We start from the raw sequence: 22859 nt of genomic DNA on the forward strand, positions 1-22859 counted from the left end.
CAACTGCCTCTGCTTGCCGGCCTGATTATCCCCTAACATCAGGGGGCCTCAAACTTTTTAAACAGGGGGCCAGTTCACTGTCCCTCAGACCGTTGGAGGGCCGGACTATAGTTTACAAAAAACCTATGAACAAATTCCTATGCACACAGTGGCCGCAAAAACACCTGGGGGGGGGGCGGATAAATGTTTTCGGCGGGCTGCATGTGGCCCGCGGGCCGTAGTTTGAGGACCCCTGCCCTAACTAGTCCCCTGCTGACCTGGTTACCCCCTAACTGCCAGCCTGGCTGCTGCCTAACTGCCCCCCTGCTGGTCTGGCAGCCTCCTAACTACCCCCCTGCTGGCCTGGCAGCCCCCTAACTGCCCCCCTGCAGGCCTGCCTGATCACCCCTAAATGTTTCTGCTTGCCAGCCTGGTTGCCCCCTAACTGGTCCCCTGCTGGCCTGGTTGGCCCCTAATTGCCCCCTGCCAGCCTGGTCATCCCCTAACTGCCCCTCTGCTGGCCTGGTCACCCCCTAACTGCTCCCCCTACTGGCCTGATTGCCCCTAACCACCTCTGCCTCAGACCCCACCACTGTGGTTTTGTCCAGAAGAAAGTTGGATGTCCGGAAGATGTCCGATCAACCTGGCCTAATTAGCATATTACCCTTTTATTAGTATAGATAGATTTTTAAAATATATTTTTTATTGATTTCAGAGAGGAAGGGAAAGGGAGAGATAGAAACATCAATGATGAGAGAGAATCACTGATTGGCTGCCTCTGGCATGCCCCACACTGGGGATCGAGCCCACAACCCAGGCATGTATCCTGACCAGGAATGGAACCGTGACCTCCTGTTTCATAGGTCGATGCTCAACCACTGAGCCACGCTGACCAGGCCAGAATATTTTAAAGGAATAAATTTAAAATGTTCTTTTATGTCATTGAAATAATAAAAATGTTAAAATATGCTGTTAAATATCAAAAGTTTCTTTAAAATTACCAAACTAATCTGGCAAATCAAAAAGTGAATTCTGTGCTCTAGAAATGTTTACATTGTTAAGTGGGTTTTAGGAAGAAAACAGTGACCTATTTTCTTATGGCAGTCATTTATTTTTAAATGGTGATGATAACAATAGTTAATCATTGTTTATGAGAGCTCACCAGGTGAGAACCTGGTGTTAGAATTTTTCATCTTTATCATATTTGATCTTCACAACAGTTTTATGAAGAAGCCACTACTTTTATGAGCTGTTAAGAAAATTAAATGAACTGTTAAGAAAATTAAAAAATCAGAGAAATTATGTAATTTCCCCATACAGCTAGTAAAGTATATTGCTAAATCTACTGGTCTCTCCAAAAATAGTTGCCAATATGAGTAAACATTTTATAAAACTGACAGTGTGACAATGCTGAACTTTATCTGAGCCCTCTGCTCCTGGAAAGCAGTAATGGTTAAGAAATCCTCCCATCCTGTAAGGACCATCCTGTGCTGGTGTATTTTGAGATAAGACCCACTTCTATCCTTCCTCAGGACTCCCATAAACTCCAGTTGACCTTTTTGCTTACTTGCCTCTAAAAACCCACAGGCCCTTTCCCTGGTCTTTGAGACATTCCTCATTAATGAATATTCTGTCTCACTCTTGTGATGGCTTACATAAAATAATCTTCTTGTCTGGTGCATTTGTCTTGCACAGTTCGGTGCTGTAACTTGGATAGGACCGGACCTTCCTTTGGATCTCTGTTGACTCCACCCAAGTAAGGAGATCTGCTGGAACCTTTCGTGCTCCATTCCTGACTAGTGATGGTCAACTCAATGGTAAGTCTGACTCCTGGTCATATGCTATGGACTCCTGTCCATTGGTACCATTGTAAGTATTTGATTTTCATACTTTTTGAATGCACATTTGATTTCTGGTACCAGCTTTTTTGTTTGTTTGTTTTGTGGTCTGACCATTTAGTGGTTTCTGTAAAGCAGTTAATGGTTTGTGGAGATCTTGTCTCTGTCAGGTAAAAGACAACATTGATTCTTGTTTGTCAGTCTTTTCTGTTTGTCTAGTTTGAATGCAAATCAACTAAGAACTTATGCCCACTAGGAAGAGAATAGCTCTTTAATATAGACCAGTGAGTTTTGCATTTCAGTGTTTATGCTTGACCTGTGACTGAAATTTTAGAATTGAAGGTATAGAGTTTCTCTTTCTCTTTGTCTGTATATTTATGTCTGTCATTGCAAGCCTTAGCCTCGTACTGTATGAGTGTATAATATTTTCCCCAACTCCTTTCTTTAAGGAGTTGTATTCTGATTGGCTTACAGATAAATTATTGTATATATAAATTGAATATTCAGAAATTAAGGGAATTGAACTACTTACAAAAACCAAATCAGAAACGTTTTACAATTTCACGCTCACATAATTTAGGTAAATCTTTGACAAATGGAGTTGTTTAATATTTGTGATTTAACAAAAACAGCTGTTTTTTTATTTATCAGCATTAAGTATAATATACACATAGATTTTTATTCTATTGCATATTTCAAGATAATACCTCCATCTTTCCAAATGATCCCATAGGATTCCAAGATGAGTTTCTTATTTATCTGCCTTATAAAACCATAGGCCCTCTTCCTTTTGTTTGAGACTTTCCACATAAATGAATGTTTGCCATATTGGAGTAGCTCCAATAAAATCATCTATCTACTCAATGTCCTGTGCATTTTGTTTTTCATGTAACTTATCTGGTCTAATTCTCACTACAGCCTTATAAAGTAGTCAGTATTCTCATTTTATACTGAGAACACTACATTTAGGAAACTTAAGAAACTTAAGTCCATACATCTAGAAATGGGTGGATATTTGATAATTTTAGAGGCTGTGCTCTTAACCTGAAATCTGTATATCATCATAAGTTAAATTATTATTTGTGTACATTACATTCAATTTAGGAATAAAATATTTAATAACTTCCCCTGAGTTGAAGAGGAGAGTATGCTATAGTTTTCTCTAAGCTTAAGACCAGAGCCAAAGTTCATCACTTGATGGATGTGCACTGTTAAAGCAGGAGAAATTAATTGCATCGTTAAATATATTATTAGAACAGGGACTCTGTTGAGCTAAGTTTGAAGCAGATGGACAGACCAATAACTACATATATTTTAGTGATGGCAGAAGACCATATGAATTGGAGATCTCTTGAAAAATTGCACTAAATACTTTGATTGGGTCCTGGATAGAAAAAAAAAACCATCTCAGGCTATCACCTATCAAACCCACTCCTCCGTATGTTGATTTTTAAATTGTGGTTAATATTTAATATTGTTTTAACTGTTTGTAAAAGTTGGCATGTTACCACTGCGAAGAATCCCTAGTTCTCTGGTGTTTTCCAATTAGTCTGTCTCTGAAAACTCTGTAGCTTTCTTATATAAATATTTCTCCAACATATTCCCAGGCCACAATGAACTTTTAATCTCCAGTTTAATCCCTTATTTAATAATAGAGGCCCGGTGCATGAAATTTGTGCATGGTTAGGGTCCCTAGGCCTGGCCGGCGATCAGGGCTGATCTGTGGGGTGACTGGTGGGGTGATCGGTGGGGGGGCCCGCTGGTACCCACCTTGGCTGCCCTGGCGCGCAGCCCACTCACCGGCCCTGCCCCCTGCCGCCGCTCCCACTGGTCACCTCCCTCTGCAGGGCAACTGGCAGGGTGATCAGGGGGCCCCCGCTGGCACCCGCCTTGGCTGGCCTGGCGCTGCCAGTGGGGGGGACCCCAATCACCCCCACCTTGGCTGGCCTGGTGCTGCCCGCTCACCGGTCCTGTGCCCCCCCACCGCCGGTCACCTCCCTCTGCCCACTGGCACCCTCCTTGGCTGGCCTGGCGCCGCCTGCTCACCAGCCCTGCCCCCCGCCAACCAGTTGTTCCGCAGGTCATTCTGCCATTCAGTCGATTTGCCTATTAGGCTTTTATTATATAGGATTTGTTTTCCTCTGAGATAGCCTGAACAAATGAAACACTAGAAAATCAAGATATTATTTGAAGAGGGGCCCTTACATTGTTAGCAATGTAATAATCTAAAATAATTGCTAGGCCCTAGCCAGTTTGGCTCAGTGGATAGAGCATTGGCCTGAGGACCGAAGGGTCCTGGGTTTGATTCTAGTCAAGGACACATACCTCAGTTGCAAGCTCCTCCCTGGCCAGGGCTTTGGTTGGGGCACGTACAGGAGGCAACCGATCAATGTTTCTCTCACATCAATGTTTCTACTCTCTCTGAAAATCAATGGAAAAATATTCCTGGGTGAAGATTAAATAAATAAAATAAAATAAAATAATTGATAGGATGCTCTGCCTCTCAGAAATTACTCTTGTGGTGCTTTTAACTAACTTAGAAGAACATGCTTGTGTGAAACCATTCTAAGGTGAAAGCAATGGTTCAATATTGTCTTCAAAATAACTTTAATTTGGATCCAGTCAATATTGCTGCACTCTTATTTGAATTATCTGCTTTTGAGTAAGGAAGATTTAGTACACCTAGTAAAATACCAGGAGAAACCATAATATCTTAAAGAAATCTGCTGTTGTTTAGAAAACTGCATGAACAGTTCTCATTTGCAAATGGTTATTTATTGCTTAGCTATTTTTAGATTTTTTTGGCATGCGTTTCTCACAGTAGCCTCTGGTGCATTTTGCAGAGTTTAGTAATTAGCTTTCCCATTAGCTTACACTCAACATAGAAGATAACATAAACAAAGGGTGTATTCATATAGATCAGCACATGTTCATAGGCAGACAGATAAACAGGTGAGGATACCTTTGATCCAGAGTTTATCAGCTAAGATTATTTTATTCTCTACAAACCAAGAATCTTAAGTGCTTCCTCTTTGTTCAGAGAGTATGGTTTGAAGAGGGGCATACAAGCTTTTCGGGAGGCTATGAAATATTTATACTCTGAAAATAAAATTATTAGCTGTGAAATGCAGAACAAAAAAACAACAACTGTAAAATATCACATAATTTCAGTGTAGCATTGTCTACTAGTCAGCTGCAACTCAATTATAAAACAGTTTACATAACCTCTAATGTGGAATGTGGAAGCATTTAAAATACGCTAAGTAGAACACAGAAAAGATCCTCTATAAGTAAGAGTAGCATGGATTTCCCAAGATCTTAAAAACACCTGGCATATTGCTGCTAGGATCAGTACACTGGATTTATGTTGGTCCCTGTTTAGAAAATCTCATTCCTCCAGACTCAGATGAGTAACTTCCCTTTGGAGGACATAGATGACTTGGGCAGTTAAGCTGGTAACTTGAGTGGCCTGGTTTAAAAAAGATGAGCTAAATCAACCTGATTTCTTATAGAAGTTTTCAAGTATGTGAAGGACCTTTACATTGAAAGACCATATAACAATGGGGCTAAGTCAGCCATTATGGGGCCGCATGCATGAAGATATTATGGGAAAGCAGAGACTCATTGCTGAGAAAGACCGTATATGACTAATTCCCTGTGTTTTGCTAAATCTTTGTTCTTTACCTTTTTTTTTCTGGATTCCTGTAGTTTGTGACAATATCCTTACCTTCGGCCCACTATTGTCTATGAGCTGGCTTGAAATGCTTTCTGTTACTTGCTACAAAAGAACCCTTAATGAAACTGAAGTTGTAACAGAGGATAGCACATCCCGTCTTTCTGGAGAATAGACAAGGCCAGAACAAGGAGAAGAATCTGGGGACTACATTTACAAACCAGGACACCTGGGGATAGCAGGTATGAGAGCCTTTTATGTAAATGTGAGCTGTGTTCAGATGTAGAACTGGGAACACTTCAGTCTGTCCAGGACCATCTCCCTAGTCCCTCCTATCCCATCCCCAGGCACTTAAAAGAGTGACTAAGCCTGGTGGTTAGCAGTTAACATTTACAGCACATTGACATGGTATGGGGAGAACAAGATAACAACAAGGAAGGTACTGTGTTCTCCTGCTCTGGTGGAAGGTTGTCCCCTGAGGGATCTGGAAAAAGGGGATTACTCTGACATTTCCAAGACATATTATTGCATGTGCAGAAAGACAATAGACAGGCTCAATTAAGGTAAAGATTTCCCTTTGTCAAGAAAGATGCTGGCTGAGTATCTCACTACCTGCCATAACTCGCTTTTAGTTAGGAAGTTTTAATTTCAGACCATCCTATGTAGTTACTTTAGGTCTCTGAGTTTGTAAGGCCCACCATGCAGACCTCCCCCGAGGTTGTCAGGTTTAGTATGTGGCCATTTTTTGTCCACATCTGCAATAATCTTTTTTATTTAAGAGCAGGGACCGTGTTTTTGATTATTGCTACTGCTTAGTGATAAGATGAACACCTAAGACAAAGTTATAAATTAACCCCTAGTTATGAATAACTGGAAAGGAGCAAAGGGAAGGCCAAATTTGGTAGGCATTCATTTGTGCAGTCTTGTAAGGAGGCCGCAGTTTAACACTCTCCAGGTCTATTACCCGCAGATTGATAGGGGAAGGGACTGGACAGGAGAAGAATACACACATGCCCAGTAAAGTCTAGGTGATATAGGGAAGGTACCTGTCTGTCCGTCACACCTGGGAACAGGTCATTAGCCAGCATAGGCATGGCTACTACAAGGGCATGAACTTTGAGATATTTAATCTCCTAAACAAGGGCATTCTCTCTCTTGTTGCTCTTGCCTCTTATGCTCTGAATTCATGCTCCTGATTTGTGGGGCTCTCACACTCTTGCATTCTTCCACATAGACCACAGCCATGTGGACCCCACACAATAGCCTAATGCTAAACCGGACCCAACTCCACCATGGAACGGAAACTGGACACTGGCTTTGCTGCTAGCTCTACTGAATCCCCAGGACTGGATTAAGGGAAATGGGACTTCTGAAACCGAGGGATATAATTCCATGAAAATAAGCTTTCTACCACATCTCATCCTCCTATAGGGGCCTCCAGAAATACTTATTCCAGTGACACCTCAAGAGCCCTACTCCCACTAGGAAAGGAGAAATACCATCTACAATTTTCTCCAATAACAAAAGGAGGTGCTCAATAAAATTTTGTTGAGAGTACCTAGGGAGTCATGGCCACGGGCGGTCCCTGGCCCCCCAACCAGCATGCGGAGGAGGGCAGCCTGCAGCTCCACATCATGCGGCTCTGGGAGTATGCCACTACCCACACTAAGGGGTCCGCACTCGGCTACGACCTGTCCAGTGCCTATAATTACACAATGCCACTCATGGAGAAAACCCTTCTGAAAACTGACATTCAGATAGCTCTTCCGCCTGGGTGCTATGGAAGAGGAGCTCCACGTTCCAGCTTGGCTGCAAAAACACTTTATAGACGTAGGAGCTGGTGTTATAGATGAAGATTTTAGAGGAAATCTTGGTGTTGTACTATTTAATTTTGGCAAAGAAAATTTTGAAGTAAAAATGGTGACCGAATTGCACAGCTCATTTATGAACGGATTTTTTATCCAGAAATAGAGGAAGTTCAATTTTTGATGACACTGAAAGGGGCTCAGGGGGTTTTGGTTCTACTGGAAAAAAATGAAAATTTATGCCAAGAATAGAAAATGAGAAATAAAGAGTTTTTGTTTGGTGTTTTGCACTTCTGTAAACTTAACAGCTTTAGATTCTAACAATATTTGGTTCTCTTATGATCAGGGAAAAAGGTACTCTGTTAGGATCACATTGAGCTTTTTGTGTTTGTCTACATTTCTTGTTGTATAATATTTATGGTAACCTATAGTTTTTTTTTTCAATCAAATGTACATCAATTATAGATCCCCAGAACTGTATTATTTAATTCACTAAATGCTTCCCATTCAACAACTTATTCTTCAGTTTGCTTTATAAGTCATAAGCAAAGCCTTTTAATCAATAAATTTAAATTCTTTCACAGATACAAATGATTATTGTAAACTGAGCTAAAAGATAATAAAAAGTTAAAGAAATAAAAAAATTTTGTTCAAGGAACAATTAATACTGCTCTAGCCCCTCAGAGAAATCCAAGAGTAGTTGCTTTAGTCAAATGTCCCCCCCCCACCCACCCACCTCCAAGGGCTGTTATAGATCATTAGAATTTTACTGTAAATATAATGTTAAATTTACTTTCAGGTGAAAACTTATATAAGAACTGGAGGCCCCATGCGTGAAATAGGCACTCCCGCTGTGGGAAAGCACTGACCACCAGGGGGCAGCTCCTGCATTGAGCATCTGCCCCCTGGTGGTCAGTGCACATCATACCAACAAGTCATTCTGGTGTTCCAACATAATGGTCGCTGGGCTTTTATATATATTTATAGATTTTGAAAGGGACTCTTTCAAGACACCATCTAAAGGGAACTGTGATCTCCCATGTGACCTTTGGAGATGTCAGCCTATGAGTTTGTGCTTATTCAGAATAAGAGCTGATTTGTGAGGTCAACTGAGAAACAAATTAGAGAGGTTTCTGGTGTATATGAAACCTGACAGGTGATGCATTGCTCTCAGCAGTCACTGTTGAGAAACCATGAGTTAGCATCCTTATGACACTCATACTCTCAGCTTTGTTTGTTTTGGCTTTTTGTTCTAAAATACATCAGTGGGCCAATCCCCAGAACTGTGTTTCTATCTTTAGCCAGGAGTGGGGAAAAGTGAGCAAAGAGCAAAAATAATTTGGGGTAGATTTCTTAACTGATCTTAACCTTGTAGAAATGTCTTTTACATGAAAACATTTTTTCTACAACTCTGGTCATGTTTGGGAAATCACATGCAGGACAGGGTCTTTCTAACATGTAACCATATAAGAAGGGGTCCTGGTCTGATGAAGGGGAGGTAGTCATGGCTGAGATGGGTGTTGGCAGCCTGGAGGAAGCGTGTGAAGGTGTTTATGCTGCAAAACAGAGTCCTGCTGTAAGCCATGATACCTGTCTTAGGAGGTGAAAGGTGTTGGTCAAAATTAAAATAGGGGAGAGGGAGAAGGAACCAACTCCTAAGAGAATAGAATTCAGCCTGCTCTATAATCATTGACCATATTTAAAGCAGCCTTCAGAGAGTTTGGCACACGTTTTTGGCAAAAAGAAGAGCATGACTCTTATTTTTTTTTAATAAAAAGGTCCGTGTTTAGGTACATGGGGAAAGCTCTTTGACATAGACTATTAAGAGTTCATACATCTCCCCAGGCTCTGTCCAGGTGGCGTAGGGGAGCATAGGGCTCTGCCCCGTGATGTACAGTCCCTTTCCACAACGTTGGAGAGAAAGCCGGGCCTTGAGTCTGTGCCTGCATATTCCTACAACTTCTCAGAGTCCTGTGGACGATGACTGAGGAGACAAACCATGCAGGAAACATCTAGAAAAAAAAAAATGAGTTCATACAGAAGGCATAATGGGGTAGTTTCTGTAAGAACTGAAACACCATTCCATACCTAAACCTTCCTTGATTTACCTTGTCTCAGGTTTGCTCCTGATTGATTTTGCCAGCAGACAAGACTGTGGTTATTTTCATTTGCACCCCAGTTGCTATTTCATTTAAGTGAGCCTCCACACTGCCCTATTTCCTAACCACATATAAGGAAAGCAGAACAAAGGCTAATAGCATGATTCTATGTCATCTTGTTAGAGTGGATCTAACAGGGAGGATTTCAACAGCAGTGTCACCCCACATTGGTGAATCACTGTTCAAGGTGAAGTGCATTGCAAATTTGAAGTTACTTCAATTAAAGCAGGACATTTTTTATTGATTTGCATTTTAGGAAACTAAATCTGATTATGGTTATGCCAATTCAATTCCACTCACTTGACTTCTGAGATGCAATCATAGATGGAGGAGAAAGGGGTGCCATTGAGCCAAGAAGCCCAGGAATGCCTATAATTCAGCCTTTTGAGTGGACGGCGTAGCTGCTGATCTGGGTTTGTCTAAGGGTTGATGTTTTCTCACTTTAATAAGACTTAAATGTGCTTTTATAATGTCTTAAAACCTGACAAGGGAGTGTGTTGTGTAGGTGAGGTACATTTGGCCTGCATGTAGAGATGGAGAGGAGTTGAGATGTAGTGTTTTATTGTTAACCCTAGTTTATACACTTGAGCATGGCATGTCTAAAGTCACCATCACTGTTACCCTTGCCAATTCCATATTGGATCCTCTGCTTATCTTTGCTTATCCTCACATCTCCCATGCTCATTCAGTAGCCTTTGTCCTGTGGCTCCTTCTACCTTGAAAAACCTTTCTCTCCAAACTCAATTAAGCACTTCCCTCTACCTATGTATGACTTCTGTCAGACCCTTACCACATGAGCGCACTGACTCAGTTCTCACATGCTAGACCACAGGTGTCCACCCAGGGCAAAACAGCTGCTTTATTCTCCACTGTGCCTGTCACAGTACTGTGATCAGCCAGGAATCAAGGGAGTGGTCAGTCTGTCTCTCCAGGGTTGATGTTTTCTCACTTTAATAAGACATAAAATACTTTTCTAATGTCTTAAAACCTTACTGGTAGGCATAAGATGGAATGGGAAGTGGTGGTGAACAGTCATTAGAAAATCTGTGTACAAGAAACTGAGTGACTCACATTTATAAGGAATTATGGGCTGCTCAGAGTACCCAAACCCATAAATTTGGGACTTGGAGGCATGTAGTCAAGTTGCCCAGGAACCTCACCCTCACATCCCTTCAGAACTTTAAGTCAGATAGTTGAGAGGCTGGGGCAAACCGGGGGAAAAAAAGTGATTTTATTTTAGTTTTCTCCCAACACATGCACTGAACTATCTTGGCCAACATAAGTCTTCATTATTCATTCATTTTAGTACATTTTTATCAAGTGCCTACTCTGGGTCAGGTATTGCGCTGGTTGCTTAGGATACAGCCCCAGTTTCAAGGAGGTGTCTCCGGCTTCTTGTGGGAAGAGAGGAGGAGTAAACAGAACATTGCAATTCACTGGGGACCATGGTCCCCCAAAGTGAACAAAAGCACTTAGTTTATATCCCACAGGGCCTCCTATCTGCTTTGTAGACAGGAAGAGCTGCTGCCCTTTGCCCCTTTCTATGTAAACAAAGGCTTCATGGTGCAGTCTGAACCATTTGTGCCACCACTGAGAGAATGCAAAGCCAGGGAGAAATTATTTGTTGTGGTAGGTGTATTTGGGGTGGGAAGCTTGAAGAATTTGGACTAATAATTTTTGCTCTCTACAGAAAATAGAGTTTTGGGATTGAGACAAGGTAGATTTTTGTTGGTCACAAGTGAATCTTTCAAATGTTTATTTGTGTGGGTTTCTAGGAATTCTTGAGAATTTCAGGGACAGAAATGGAATGTCTCTCCTTTGCTTTATAATTACTTAAAAGGGCAAAGATGTGTGTGTGTGTGGTATGGGGTGTGGGATAGGGGAAGGGAGGCTGGGGGCAGAGCATACTCTTCTCAATTGGATCCCATCTATCTCTCAGGTTCCAGTTACTCTTGGTCCACCCAATGCCATTTGCCCATGTATCTTCATGGTAGCTGCTCTAATTCTCTCTGTTTTTCAGACACATCTCCCTTTTCCTTGTTAATCAAGGCTTGCTTCTCCCAAGACAGGTGCCATTCCATTCTTTGCCCCCCAGGAATACCATTCTCACACCTGCATCATAGTATGCCTCCCCTTGTTTCACAATCTGTCCGTGCATCTGATATAGCCACTAATTTATGACGACGAATGGGCATAGACCACATGGTATTATCATCGCTAGCATGAGATCTGTTCACATTGCAGACAGTCCGATGTTTAAGACCCAGTTCTACATAATTAGCTATATAAATTTGGAGCAAGTTAGTTAACCATTGTAAGCCTTAATTTCCTTCTCTGTAAAATGTTGACAATAATAGTATCTACTACATAATGTGTTTAGTTATTCAGATAAAATTAGACAATATGCATGCAAAGAACTTAGCACAAAGCTGGGTACTAGGTTGGCACTAAACAAGAGTTACTTGCCTTGATCAAGTTATCACTAAATATTTGTTGTATGACTTGAATATCTCCTTGAGAGTAGTTATTCCTCAGCTGCATTTCACTACATTCTCCCTGTGCTTCAGTAACTCAGATTTTTAAAATATATTTTTTTATTGATTTTTTTTTTTTTTTTACAGAGAGGAAGGGAGAGAGATAGAGAGTTAGAAACATCGATGAGAGAGAAACATCAATCAGCTGCTTCCTGCACACCTCCCACTGGGGATGTGCCCGCAACCAAGGTACATGCCCTTGACCGGAATCGAACCTGGGACCCTTCAGTCCGCAGGCTGACGCTCTATCCACTGAACCAAACCAGTTAGGGCAGTAACTCAGATTTTTAAAAATATATATATATTTATTGATTTTAAAGAGGAAGGAAGAGGGAGAGAGAGATAGAAACATCAATGGTGAGAGAGACGTTGATCGGCTGCCTCCTGCACACCTCACACTGGGATCAAAACTGCAACCCAAGCATGTGCCCTGACCGGGAATCAAACTGTGACTTCCAGGTTCATAGGTCAATGCTCAACCTCTGAGCCAAAATGGCCGGGCATAACTCAGATTCTTGATGCCTAAGAAGTGCAGATATTTCTAAAGTCCTCAGGCACTTTAAACTTTAAAATGCTCTGGGCTGTGATAGGAACAAACGATAAATGGCACATGGAAGCATAATTCATAAAGTTTTAACATGATCCCGTGAAAATGTCCAAGCTTCAATATAACTGTCATCTTTTGTACATCATTCCATCTGTTTTCATCTGCCTGAAAGCATTCCACAGTTGTTTGGGATTAATCTCACTAATTACTTTTGGGAAGCTAGTCCCGAGATCCTCAGCCCTGCCTTCTATCATCCCAAGAAACATCGTTCTGATGAGACAACCAGAAATTTAATTATCTGCCTTTGGTATGTATGAAACTGCACAGTGACTACATCACAGTGTGGAGCTATAGATAGGGTTTGGGCTAGTGCATCTGATCATTTTTACTTTGGGAGAAATCTACCCCCCCTACTTGCTGGAATGAACAATAGTGGTGAATGGATGAATTGAGGCAAAGAGCCTCTCTCTCTAGAGCTGATGTGGAGGCACCTTTCTCTCAGTTCCCCAACTGTGCTTAAGGCCAGGGCATCACAAGTAAATTTGTTAACAAAAGTTCAGCTGCACTTGCTGGGAGAAGTTAAGAAAACCAAGGTTGCACCTGTTTTGTTTTCTTTCTCTTTTTCCCTTTTATGTTTTATTTCCACTGCTTACAATGAGAATATTTTATTTATTTACTTATTTTTTTTTAAATTAAATAGCAAAGAAAAGCTGTCTTCCAGGTGTCTTTCATGGAGCCAGCAGTGGTTAGGTGAGTGAGGGCTGGACATATCTATAATTCAGCTCTGGAATATTTCTCTTAATAATTAATCGAGCGCCACAAAAGGAGGAGGCCCAATAAGGCCCTCGAACAAAGCTGCCAGCTGAGGACTACAGTGGCAGCCTCGGTGCCAACCGACCCGCCCAAGGTCGGCTTTTCTTCAGCATTCCTGCGGGGGTAAGTGCGCCAGTGCGTGGACCCTCCCGGGGAGCAAGGGGAGGTGCAGGGAGCTGTGGTCACCATCTGAGCTTCTGGTTGTGTGCCTTTAAGTTCGCACTTCCCACCACTATCCTTTCTTTTGGTGTATTCGTGGGAATTGCATATTTACATCCAGGTCCAGGGGCATGTCATGCGCCTAATAAACAACCTGGGAGTCCATCCAGGGTTGAGGCTGCCGCCCTGGGCTCACTCGCCTGTCTCCTGGGTTACAACAGTTTTTGTTGTTTAAGTGAGGTGGGTGAGGTTAGAGATCCGACTACTACGCAGAAGTCATATTTCTTTTTGTAGCAACAGGTTCACGGAGGCCTCCTCCGCTCCTTCCAAAGCCTCCCTCCCTCCCTGTCCCCCTCCAAGCCGGACTTCCAACCCGCCCGGAGCCTTCCTCCCACTCGGACCTGTGACTCCCGTGCGCAGCCTTTAGCTTGGGCCTAATTCCTCCTCTGGGTGGAACACATATAAAGTCCATCTCCTCGTGCCCTGGAGTTGGACCCGCGATTTGAGGCGGACAAACTCTGTGCCGCGGGGGCGGTGACCGAGGGGTCTGGCCACGCTCGCAGGTGTTGCCTGGGCCCCGGGCCCGCGGCTCCCGCCAGAAATGCACCTGGGCCCCCAACCCCACAAGCCCGTTAGAGGGGTGGGGGTGCCATGGGAGCTGTAGCGACAGCGGAACAGGGAGAGAAGACGCCCAGAAGCACCCCGTTGTCAAGGCTGGACCTCCCGATCTCTCTTGGGGCTCCGGCTCTGTCGTCTGGAACCACATTTCAGCTCCAAAGGACATCTCTCCCTCCGGGATTAGCTCCTCGCCGCCGGAGCGACAGCCAGGGGTTCCTGGAATGGTTCCCAGTCTTTCCCCCAGCCTCGGCACCTGGGGGGGGGGGGGGGGGAGACTGGCATTTTGGGGGGGGGGGCTCTGGCAGTCTCCGCGTCGTGACTGCGCCCGCCCCGCCGCGCGGGAGGCGCCCCGGGCGACTAGCGTGATCGCCACACCCCCGGCCCGCCCCGGCCCCGCCCCCGCCGGCGCTCCTGGCCCAGGAGGCGTGTGCTGCTTCTGCAGCCAGCGCGAGAGGGAGAGGGATGGATGTTGGAGGAGGAATCCGGGCTTAACAAGTGATTGCTGCTGTCTAGGATTTTGTTCTTTTTTCTGGGGAACCTTGACGTCCTTTCCCAGGCAAGCCCTCCTGTGCGGAACTCCAGTGGAGCCAGAAATCTTGGGGGTCTTCCCCGGGGCAGCCCCGATCAGCACACCTGGGCTCCTGCAGCGAGGACTCTGTGCCCCCCTGGCCAGGCAACAGAACTTGTTCCGTGGATATTTTGGAGCCTCCACCTGCCACCCAGGCGTGATTCCTTCCACCCCCAGGATCGTTCTTCCCCTCCTCCAGCAGTTGCAGCTTGAGGGGGGAAATCAAAACCAGCCGGGGAATTGTCTTTATTTTTATTTTGGACCCCTCCTGGGAAGGGTAAGTGTGATGCCTCTCTTATCTTTCTTCCCTTTCCCACCTTTGGCTGTAAAGAAGCAGTGGGCATTTGAGGGACAAATAATATCGGGAATGTGACAGAAGGGCATGAATGGAAGGCGGTTAAAAATAAACCAGGAGGTGGGAGAAGGGAGGTGCAGATGCTGCGCGGCGCTCCGGGGGGCCAACAGTTGTTATTTTCTCAATCTCAGGGATGGGGTGCATGCGCCCTGCTTAATGTGCCCGAGCGCGAACCTAGGTCTGGAGGCGAGGGCGCGATTAAAGATGTCGTTTCCCAACGAGGTGGTATTTAGATTTAGCATCGTTTTGCCTCATCCCAGACTCACCGGTTCCGTTCCTGTGGGAACAGCTGGTGGACGGGTTTGAATTGCTGCCTCTCCCAACACTTGGATTCGCGAGCATTTTCTGAGCATTTGAGCAACACACAGGGACTGTATAAATGGCGTGCGTTGAAGTGTGTTATTTCTCACGGTTGTTAGCCTTTCTGATTCTCTCAATCTGTCCTCCCCCTCGCCCCCCCGCCCCCTCTCTGGTAAGGTTTAGGTACCACCCTAAGACAGTTGTGGAAATTAGCCCTGAGACATGAAAACAGCCTTGTTGTTGGGAGGTGGAAGGAGGAGAGACAGGATGCGTGGCTGTTGTTGGGGGGACCAGGGGATTGGTAGTCTGCAAATCCTATTAGTTTGATGGTGTTAAAGAGGAAGGGAAATTTTCCTGCACAGTGTCCCTCATAAAGGCTCCTGGGAGTTGGCTTGGACAGATTCTCCTCATGTGAATACCTTGGGGAGGAGGAGAGATTTTAAACCAGTCTGATTTGCTGGGTGGAAGGGTTTTTTTCTTTCTTTTTCTTTTCCTTTTTATCCCCTTTTCCTTTTCCCCCCTTTTCTCCTTCTTTCCTTTTTCCTCTCCTTTTTTCTCTTCCATCTCCTTCTCTCTCTCTCTCTCTCTCTCTCTCTCTCTCTCTCTCTCTCTCTCTCAATTAGGGATAGTGAGGTAGCTGGTAGCCAGTTAAAAGGAGGGTAATTTGCTTTTTGTAGGCTGGGGGAGTTGGATAAACCAAACCTAGCAAACCTAAACTAAAACTTAAGACATGATTTGGTGGACAGCAAAAACAGAGCAGGTCTAGGTTTCTTGCAGAGTTAATGGTGAATGAGAAGACCCTCTAATTAATGACCTTCTGAAAGTCAGTTGGATGGGAGAGGGGTATACATAGTATACAAATTTATAGGCACTTTGGTTCTACTGGGGCTTTATTTAAATAGTGTGTTTTAAATGCTTTGAGGGAGTTGGGAAGTAACTGAGCAAACTCTCGAGCTATTTGGCCTGTGAAAGAATTTAAAGGATGTCAGCCTAACCCTCCACAGTGAAAACGGAGATTTAGAGGCCTCCTGAGGGTAAACATTTCAGAGTATGAGATGACGTTAGGAGTCAGGCAAAGGAAGAATGTCATTTGAGGCACCTTCACAGGTATATTTCCTGAGTGTCGTGTCCCAATCAAGCTTGCCTCTTACCCTAGGAGAATGTATTCTGATTGGGAAGGGATATATTTTTGCCACTTCCCTGCTTGTCACTTCATAAAACTCAGTGTGTTTAAGCTTCTAGGCTGATGGGGATTCAGCAAGAAGCAAGCAGCAGGTGGTCAAGAGCCAAATCTCTTTAATGGCTCCAGAAAACCATTTCTCTTTTGCACCCCAAGTGCTTCCAGTAATAGAGGCTAGTAGGTGCCCTGAATTCTAACAGTCCTTATCTTCCCCAATTTTCGGGGCCACTCTTCTGCATTCTTAGAGACCCTATGGGATAGAATGAAAGAATGGAAGAAGCAAGACAGACAGAAGATTGGACGGGAGCTTTTATAGATTCTGGTGAAGGAGATGAGTTAGATGGACCTTGAGAAAGCTAAACTAAGGGAGAAGGAAGGCCAGGAGTATCAAGAGACAGTGGGGACAGAGCAGGCTGCAGGAAGATGTGATCTGGAAGTGGTAGCTTGAAAATAAAGGGAGAGAGAGAGGGAGAGAGAGAGAGAGAGAGAGAGAGAGAGAAGGGGAAAGTTGGGAGATGGGAGCTATGGATTAAATAAAAGGGGAGTATAATAGGCTGACAACAAAGTCCACACAAACTGAGATTTAAAACATAAGGAGCTAATCCCTTGAAAAGAGTGTAGGTGGAAACATTGAGATGAACATGGAGGAACTGCAAGGAGAGAAAATGATTATTAGAGAAGTGGAAACTGGGATTAGCTCCTAGACTGTGGGTGGCAGGGACATGCTTCAGGGAGTCAGGAAGTACCAACTTAATACAGGCCATTGGTGAGTCTCCAAATGCCCTGATGTCCTTGTACGCTATCCTTCCCCTACTTCAAACAGTGGTTTAAGGACATACACATTTGGTTGTGGATAGATAGATAATCAAAGCTTAGATTACTGTCATGTAATTAGTAACTACCAGTGTTTATTGATATCATTATGTACAAGTCAATGTGTTACTCGATCATCATCCACTGTCTCATGTAATCCTGACAAAGGTGGGATGGGGAGGTTGCATTATCCTCAGTTTATAGACGAAGTGATTGAAGCTTGTTCAAGTGCTGGAGCCTGGATTTAAAGAAAACAAACTGTTTTTCCGACTTCTCTAATCCTGAATCAAGGGGGGTGAGGGAAAGGACACTATATTCAGAAAAATTTACGAGTGGAAATTTTTTTAAATGCCTTAAGATCAATGCATGATGGAAATCGCTATAAAGCGACAGCATTATTATTGTGGAATGATGAGAGTGACAAGAAAATAGACTGAGCTGAAATAACATCCAAAGAAGAAGGAAAGAAGGATGTTTAGTGAGAAGGAGATTTAACAACCTGCCCCGTGTTCCTTGGAAATTTATGGTTGCTTGGTGCTTTATATGGTTTGCTCGAGGACAAGAGAAAGAAGTGTATGTGAAGGAAATGCTCAGTTTGCTTTTTATGATTTGATTCTTCTCTTTATTTTTCTTCCATGCTTGTTTTCCTTCCTTTTTCAGGTGAAGTGCTTCTTCTGCATGATTTTAGCTGAAGGATACTCTGCATTTTCTTGATCTCTATGGAGACCTCAGAGCTGGGTTTGCCCCTGCTGACACCTCATCTTGCACCTTCTCTACCTCCCAAGGTCTTTGCCTCTGTTGATAGTTTGGCATTGCCCCTGGGTCCAGGAAGCCTGTGATGAACTTAAGGGAAGAGCCTGGAGGATCATCCCGATAGGTGTGAGGGACAATGGCCAGATGTACTTCAAGTCTCGTGTTAACATGGGTTAAGCAGTCACTGGAAGGCAAGTGCTGAGACGAAAGAAAGGCTTATTTGCATTTTATTTAAATTTGATGGACCGAGCTTTGGACAGTTTCCATGGCAGAAAAATATATTCCATCTTCTAGTCACAACTGCTGGCCGTCGGAGACTTCCTGCCTTTGAATCTTCAGCAGCATCACCAACCACATCCTAGATGTATTTCCAAATTTGAACACCCACCCCAAACAGGTGTCTGGGAGGACCCAGACATTATCTGACTTAGGCTTGAGAGTGCTAGGCTGTTCACCTGGACCAGCCAAGCTCTGAAGAGCCATGTCGAATCCCTGGGGAGACAGAGCATGGGGCGTGCTGATTTAAAAACAGAAAATGCAAAGTTGGACTGAAAATACCCTCAGTCTTCCAAGCAATCTGCTTGAGGATTCCAAACTTACCTTCATTTGGTGAGAAAAAAGCTGCCCTATTTTTCTTTCTTCTTCTACAACTGGAACCAGCCATTTCCCCAAACCAGCACCATGGAGGTTGCGATGGTGAGTGCGGAGAGCTCAGGGTGCAACAGTCACATGCCTTACGGTTACGCGGCCCAGGCCCGGGCCAGGGAGCGGGAGAGGCTGGCCCACTCGAGGGCAGCGGCAGCAGCTGCTGTGGCAGCTGCCACGGCCGCCGTGGAAGGCAGCGGGGGCCCCGGAGGGGGCTCCCACCACCACCACCACCACCAGTCTCGGGGGGCCTGCACCTCCCATGACCCTCAGAGCGGCCCACGCAGTCACAGAAGGCGGCGACAGCAGCCGGAGAAAAAGAAAGGCCACCACCGGCCAAGCAGCTTCCCGCACTGCACGGACCTGATGCCCAGCGGCTCAGAGGAGAAGATCCTGAGGGAGCTGAGCGACGAGGAGGAAGAGGAGGAAGAGGAGGAGGAGGAGGAGGAAGAGGAGGGGCGGTTTTACTACAGCGACGATGACCACCACGGGGACGAAGGCTCCTACACGGACCTGCTGCCCCAGGATGACGGGGGCGGCGGGGGCTACAGCGCCGTGCGCTACAGCGACTGCTGCGAGCGCGTGGTCATCAACGTGTCTGGCCTGCGCTTTGAGACCCAGATGAAAACTCTGGCCCAGTTTCCGGAGACCTTGTTGGGGGACCCCGAGAAGAGGACTCAGTACTTCGACCCTTTGCGCAACGAGTACTTTTTCGACAGGAACAGGCCCAGCTTTGATGCCATCTTGTACTATTATCAATCAGGAGGCCGCCTGAAGAGGCCGGTCAACGTGCCCTTTGACATCTTCACGGAGGAGGTGAAGTTCTACCAGCTGGGGGAGGAGGCCCTGCTCAAGTTCCGGGAGGACGAGGGCTTCGTGAGAGAGGAGGAGGACAGGGCCTTGCCCGAGAATGAATTCAAAAAGCAGATCTGGCTTCTCTTCGAGTATCCGGAGAGCTCCAGTCCGGCCAGGGGCATAGCCATCGTCTCCGTCCTGGTCATCTTAATCTCCATTGTCATTTTCTGCCTGGAAACCTTGCCCGAGTTCAGGGACGACAGGGATCTCATCCTGGCTCTGAGCGCGGGTGGGCACAGTGGGCTGTTGAATGACACCTCGCCGCCCCACCCTGAGAGCTCAGGCCACACGGTATTCAACGACCCCTTCTTCATTGTGGAGACAGTCTGCATTGTTTGGTTTTCCTTTGAGTTTGTGGTTCGCTGCTTCGCTTGCCCCAGCCAAGCTCTCTTCTTCAAAAACATCATGAACATCATTGACATTGTCTCCATCTTGCCTTACTTCATCACCCTGGGCACGGACCTGGCCCAGCAGCAGGGCGGTGGCAACGGGCAGCAGCAGCAGGCCATGTCCTTTGCCATCCTCAGGATCATTCGTTTGGTCCGGGTATTCCGGATCTTCAAACTCTCCAGGCACTCCAAAGGCCTGCAGATCCTGGGCCACACCCTCCGAGCCAGCATGCGGGAACTGGGCCTTCTGATCTTCTTCCTCTTCATTGGGGTCATCCTGTTTTCTAGCGCTGTGTACTTTGCTGAGGCCGATGAGCCTACCACCCATTTCCAAAGCATCCCAGATGCATTTTGGTGGGCTGTGGTGACCATGACAACTGTGGGCTATGGGGACATGAAGCCCATCACTGTGGGGGGCAAGATCGTGGGGTCCCTGTGTGCCATTGCGGGTGTCTTAACCATTGCTTTACCAGTGCCAGTGATTGTCTCTAACTTTAACTATTTCTACCACAGAGAGACTGAAAATGAGGAACAGACACAACTGACACAGAATGCAGTCAGTTGCCCATACATCCCTTCTAATTTGCTGAGGAAATTTCGGAGCTCTACTTCTTCCTCTCTGGGAGACAAGTCAGAGTATCTAGAGATGGAAGAAGGAGTTAAGGAATCTCTTTGTGCCAAGGAGAAGTGTCAGGGAAAGGGGGATGACAGTGAGACAGATAAAAACAACTGCTCTAACGCGAAGGCTGTGGAGACTGACGTGTGAATCCTGTTCTCCGTGCGCCACTGCCCCCTCGCCCCCAAGCCCAGCATCTCCAAATATATTTATGCGTAGAGAGTGCAGTTATGAAAATGAAATATGCAAATGAATCCAACGCATACAGTAGTACACCATTTAATGGTTATACGTGGCATAATTGTTATAAACTTGTATTACATATCAAATAAATGATGCATCTTGGAGAAGAGGGAGGCTTAAATAGGAGCAACTCAATCTTTATATTTTTTATTAGGATGCAAGAATTTTGCACATTAACTGGAAAGGATGTAAAAGTAAAGATGGCTATGTGGAATGAGTGTGTGTGTGTGCTGTGTGTGTGTGTGTATGTGTAAGTAAATTGTCAACGTTTTTTAGTAATCGTGCAGTAATGGGAAAAGTTGGCATTTTGAAGTATTTACTATGTAAGAACTAATGAATTTGAACAGTCATTTATCAGTGCTTTAATATCATCTCATGTCTTTGAATTCCATAGTTGTTTTTTAAAAATTGTTAAGAATTACTATGTAGAAAAAAAAGAAAGTGAATTATTTAATAGCATATAGGTCACAATTCTATCTTGGATTTAATTAAAGTTTATTTTTAACTGGAAATTAACTTTTAAAAAGGCTGCAGGGGTCTTTAGAAATTGTTTATATTTTATTATTAATTTTGGGAAGATATGAGAGCAAATGCCTAACAGTATGGGAGAAATGACATCAGAGAAAATGTAACAAGTTTTGTTCAGAAATCCCAGCACTGGAATTTTCTTTTTTTCTTTGCACTACTTTATATGCTGGAGATTGAGAGAGACTTCATACTGTGAATGTTTACTAATGTAAAAGTTCAATGACAATCATTGGAACAATAATTTCTTAGTCCTATTTTATTGTTCTCTTCTTTTCTTTGTGTGAGACTAAATGCCATGCAGATAACAGCACAGATTCCCTTCTCTTTTTAAATCTAAATAACTGATCTGCAAAGGGGCTATGACGTTGAATTTAGCTACTGAATTCTTTTGAAATCGGTCTATTACAATGATGTTTCTGAAACCATCCTATTCTTCTGCCTTTAAATCCAGGATAATTTAACCAAAGCTAATGCATGCACTGAAAGAATTAATGAAGAAATAGATGCCCAGATGCTACAGTGATTATGGCTTAAGAGCTTTCTATTAAATGTATAACAAAATGATAGATTTATTAAATTTATTTCTTTGTGCTGCCACATACAAGCAAAATGTGGGGATTCACCTCAGAATTTGGCACTCCATTTGCTAAAATTGGTATAAGAAAGAATTGTGTCAAAACATTTGCTTTCGACATCACCATCATTATTAAAGGAATTTATGACACATATAAGTGTTTAACTCATAACAAGGTGTTCTAGAATGTGAGATAACAGCTAGTGATTGGGCTTGCACTATTAAGTTATAATGAGATATAGGTTAGCAAACTCAGAATATGTAATAGGCCTTATTCTCTCCAGTGTTTCTTCAACTTCTATTCTTTATAAAATGATTGTCCTGAGGTTTGGGGAAAAGATACTGTGTATCTCAGTACATAATGAACTCTAACAACTGTGAACTTTGAAGAAAAAAAAAGACCTAGAATAACTTTTATCAAGCTTTTTAACCCCAAGCCATCATCTGATAATAATATAAAATTTACCTCTCTTAATATTTAAAATTCAAAGTAAATCCAATGATAAGTTTAAAAGCAAAGCTACTTCCTTCTTCCCATTTCTTCCCCACCCACTTTTAGAGCAACACCTCTTGAGAACACCTCGGAGAATAAAAAGCAGCAAACAGAGGAATTGATTGAATGTGTAGACCAAATATCTCTAGTGGGCAATAGAGAGTGACAAAACAAGGAAATGCCATCTTGAAACAAGACTTCAAAGATGGCATATCCTATATTTTGGATTAGAAGCAAAAAATGTAACAAGCATTACACTAGCCCTGTAAGCCTACTTAGGTTGGCCACTATTTACTTGGAAAAGTCACCCTGTTAATCTCTGCACCACAGTTTCCTCAATAGCAAAAAAAAAGAGGGCACATGATGCATATGCTACATCAGTTATTACAGGAAAGCAAATGAAAACATGTGAAAACTCTGAA

At 44.0% G+C, this 22859-nt stretch overlaps 1 protein-coding gene, 1 non-coding gene and 1 pseudogene across 3 annotated transcripts in view; all 3 read left to right on the forward strand.

Annotated features, from left to right (window-relative positions):
- The first annotated feature begins 7058 nt into the window (after positions 1-7058).
- LOC139017739 (deoxyuridine 5'-triphosphate nucleotidohydrolase, mitochondrial-like) lies at positions 7059-7528 on the forward strand (annotated as a pseudogene).
- Positions 7529-9103: 1575 nt separating this feature from the next.
- LOC139019093 (small nucleolar RNA SNORA73 family) lies at positions 9104-9309 on the forward strand. Its single transcript, XR_011472993.1, has one exon. It is a non-coding gene; the product is annotated as a small nucleolar RNA SNORA73 family (small nucleolar RNA).
- A 5579-nt stretch (positions 9310-14888) lies between these two features.
- Positions 14889-22859, forward strand: part of KCNA4 (potassium voltage-gated channel subfamily A member 4) — a 273003-nt gene continuing 265032 nt past the window's right edge. The window contains exons 1-2 of one of the 2 annotated variants that reach the window (XM_070428128.1): positions 14899-14970; positions 18002-22752. In XM_070428128.1, coding sequence (XP_070284229.1) covers positions 18776-20749 — 1974 coding nt within the window. In that variant the 5' untranslated portion in view covers positions 14899-14970; positions 18002-18775 and the 3' untranslated portion in view covers positions 20750-22752. Of the gene's footprint in view, positions 14971-18001; positions 22753-22859 lie in introns of those variants that run through there. The other variant, XR_011472966.1, reaches the window with a different exon arrangement.

Source organism: Myotis yumanensis, unplaced genomic scaffold, assembly GCF_028538775.1.
Source record: "Myotis yumanensis isolate MYYU_CA2020_CCGP unplaced genomic scaffold, mMyoYum1.0.hap1 SCAF_10, whole genome shotgun sequence".
NCBI classification, from domain to species: Eukaryota; Metazoa; Chordata; class Mammalia; order Chiroptera; family Vespertilionidae; genus Myotis; species Myotis yumanensis.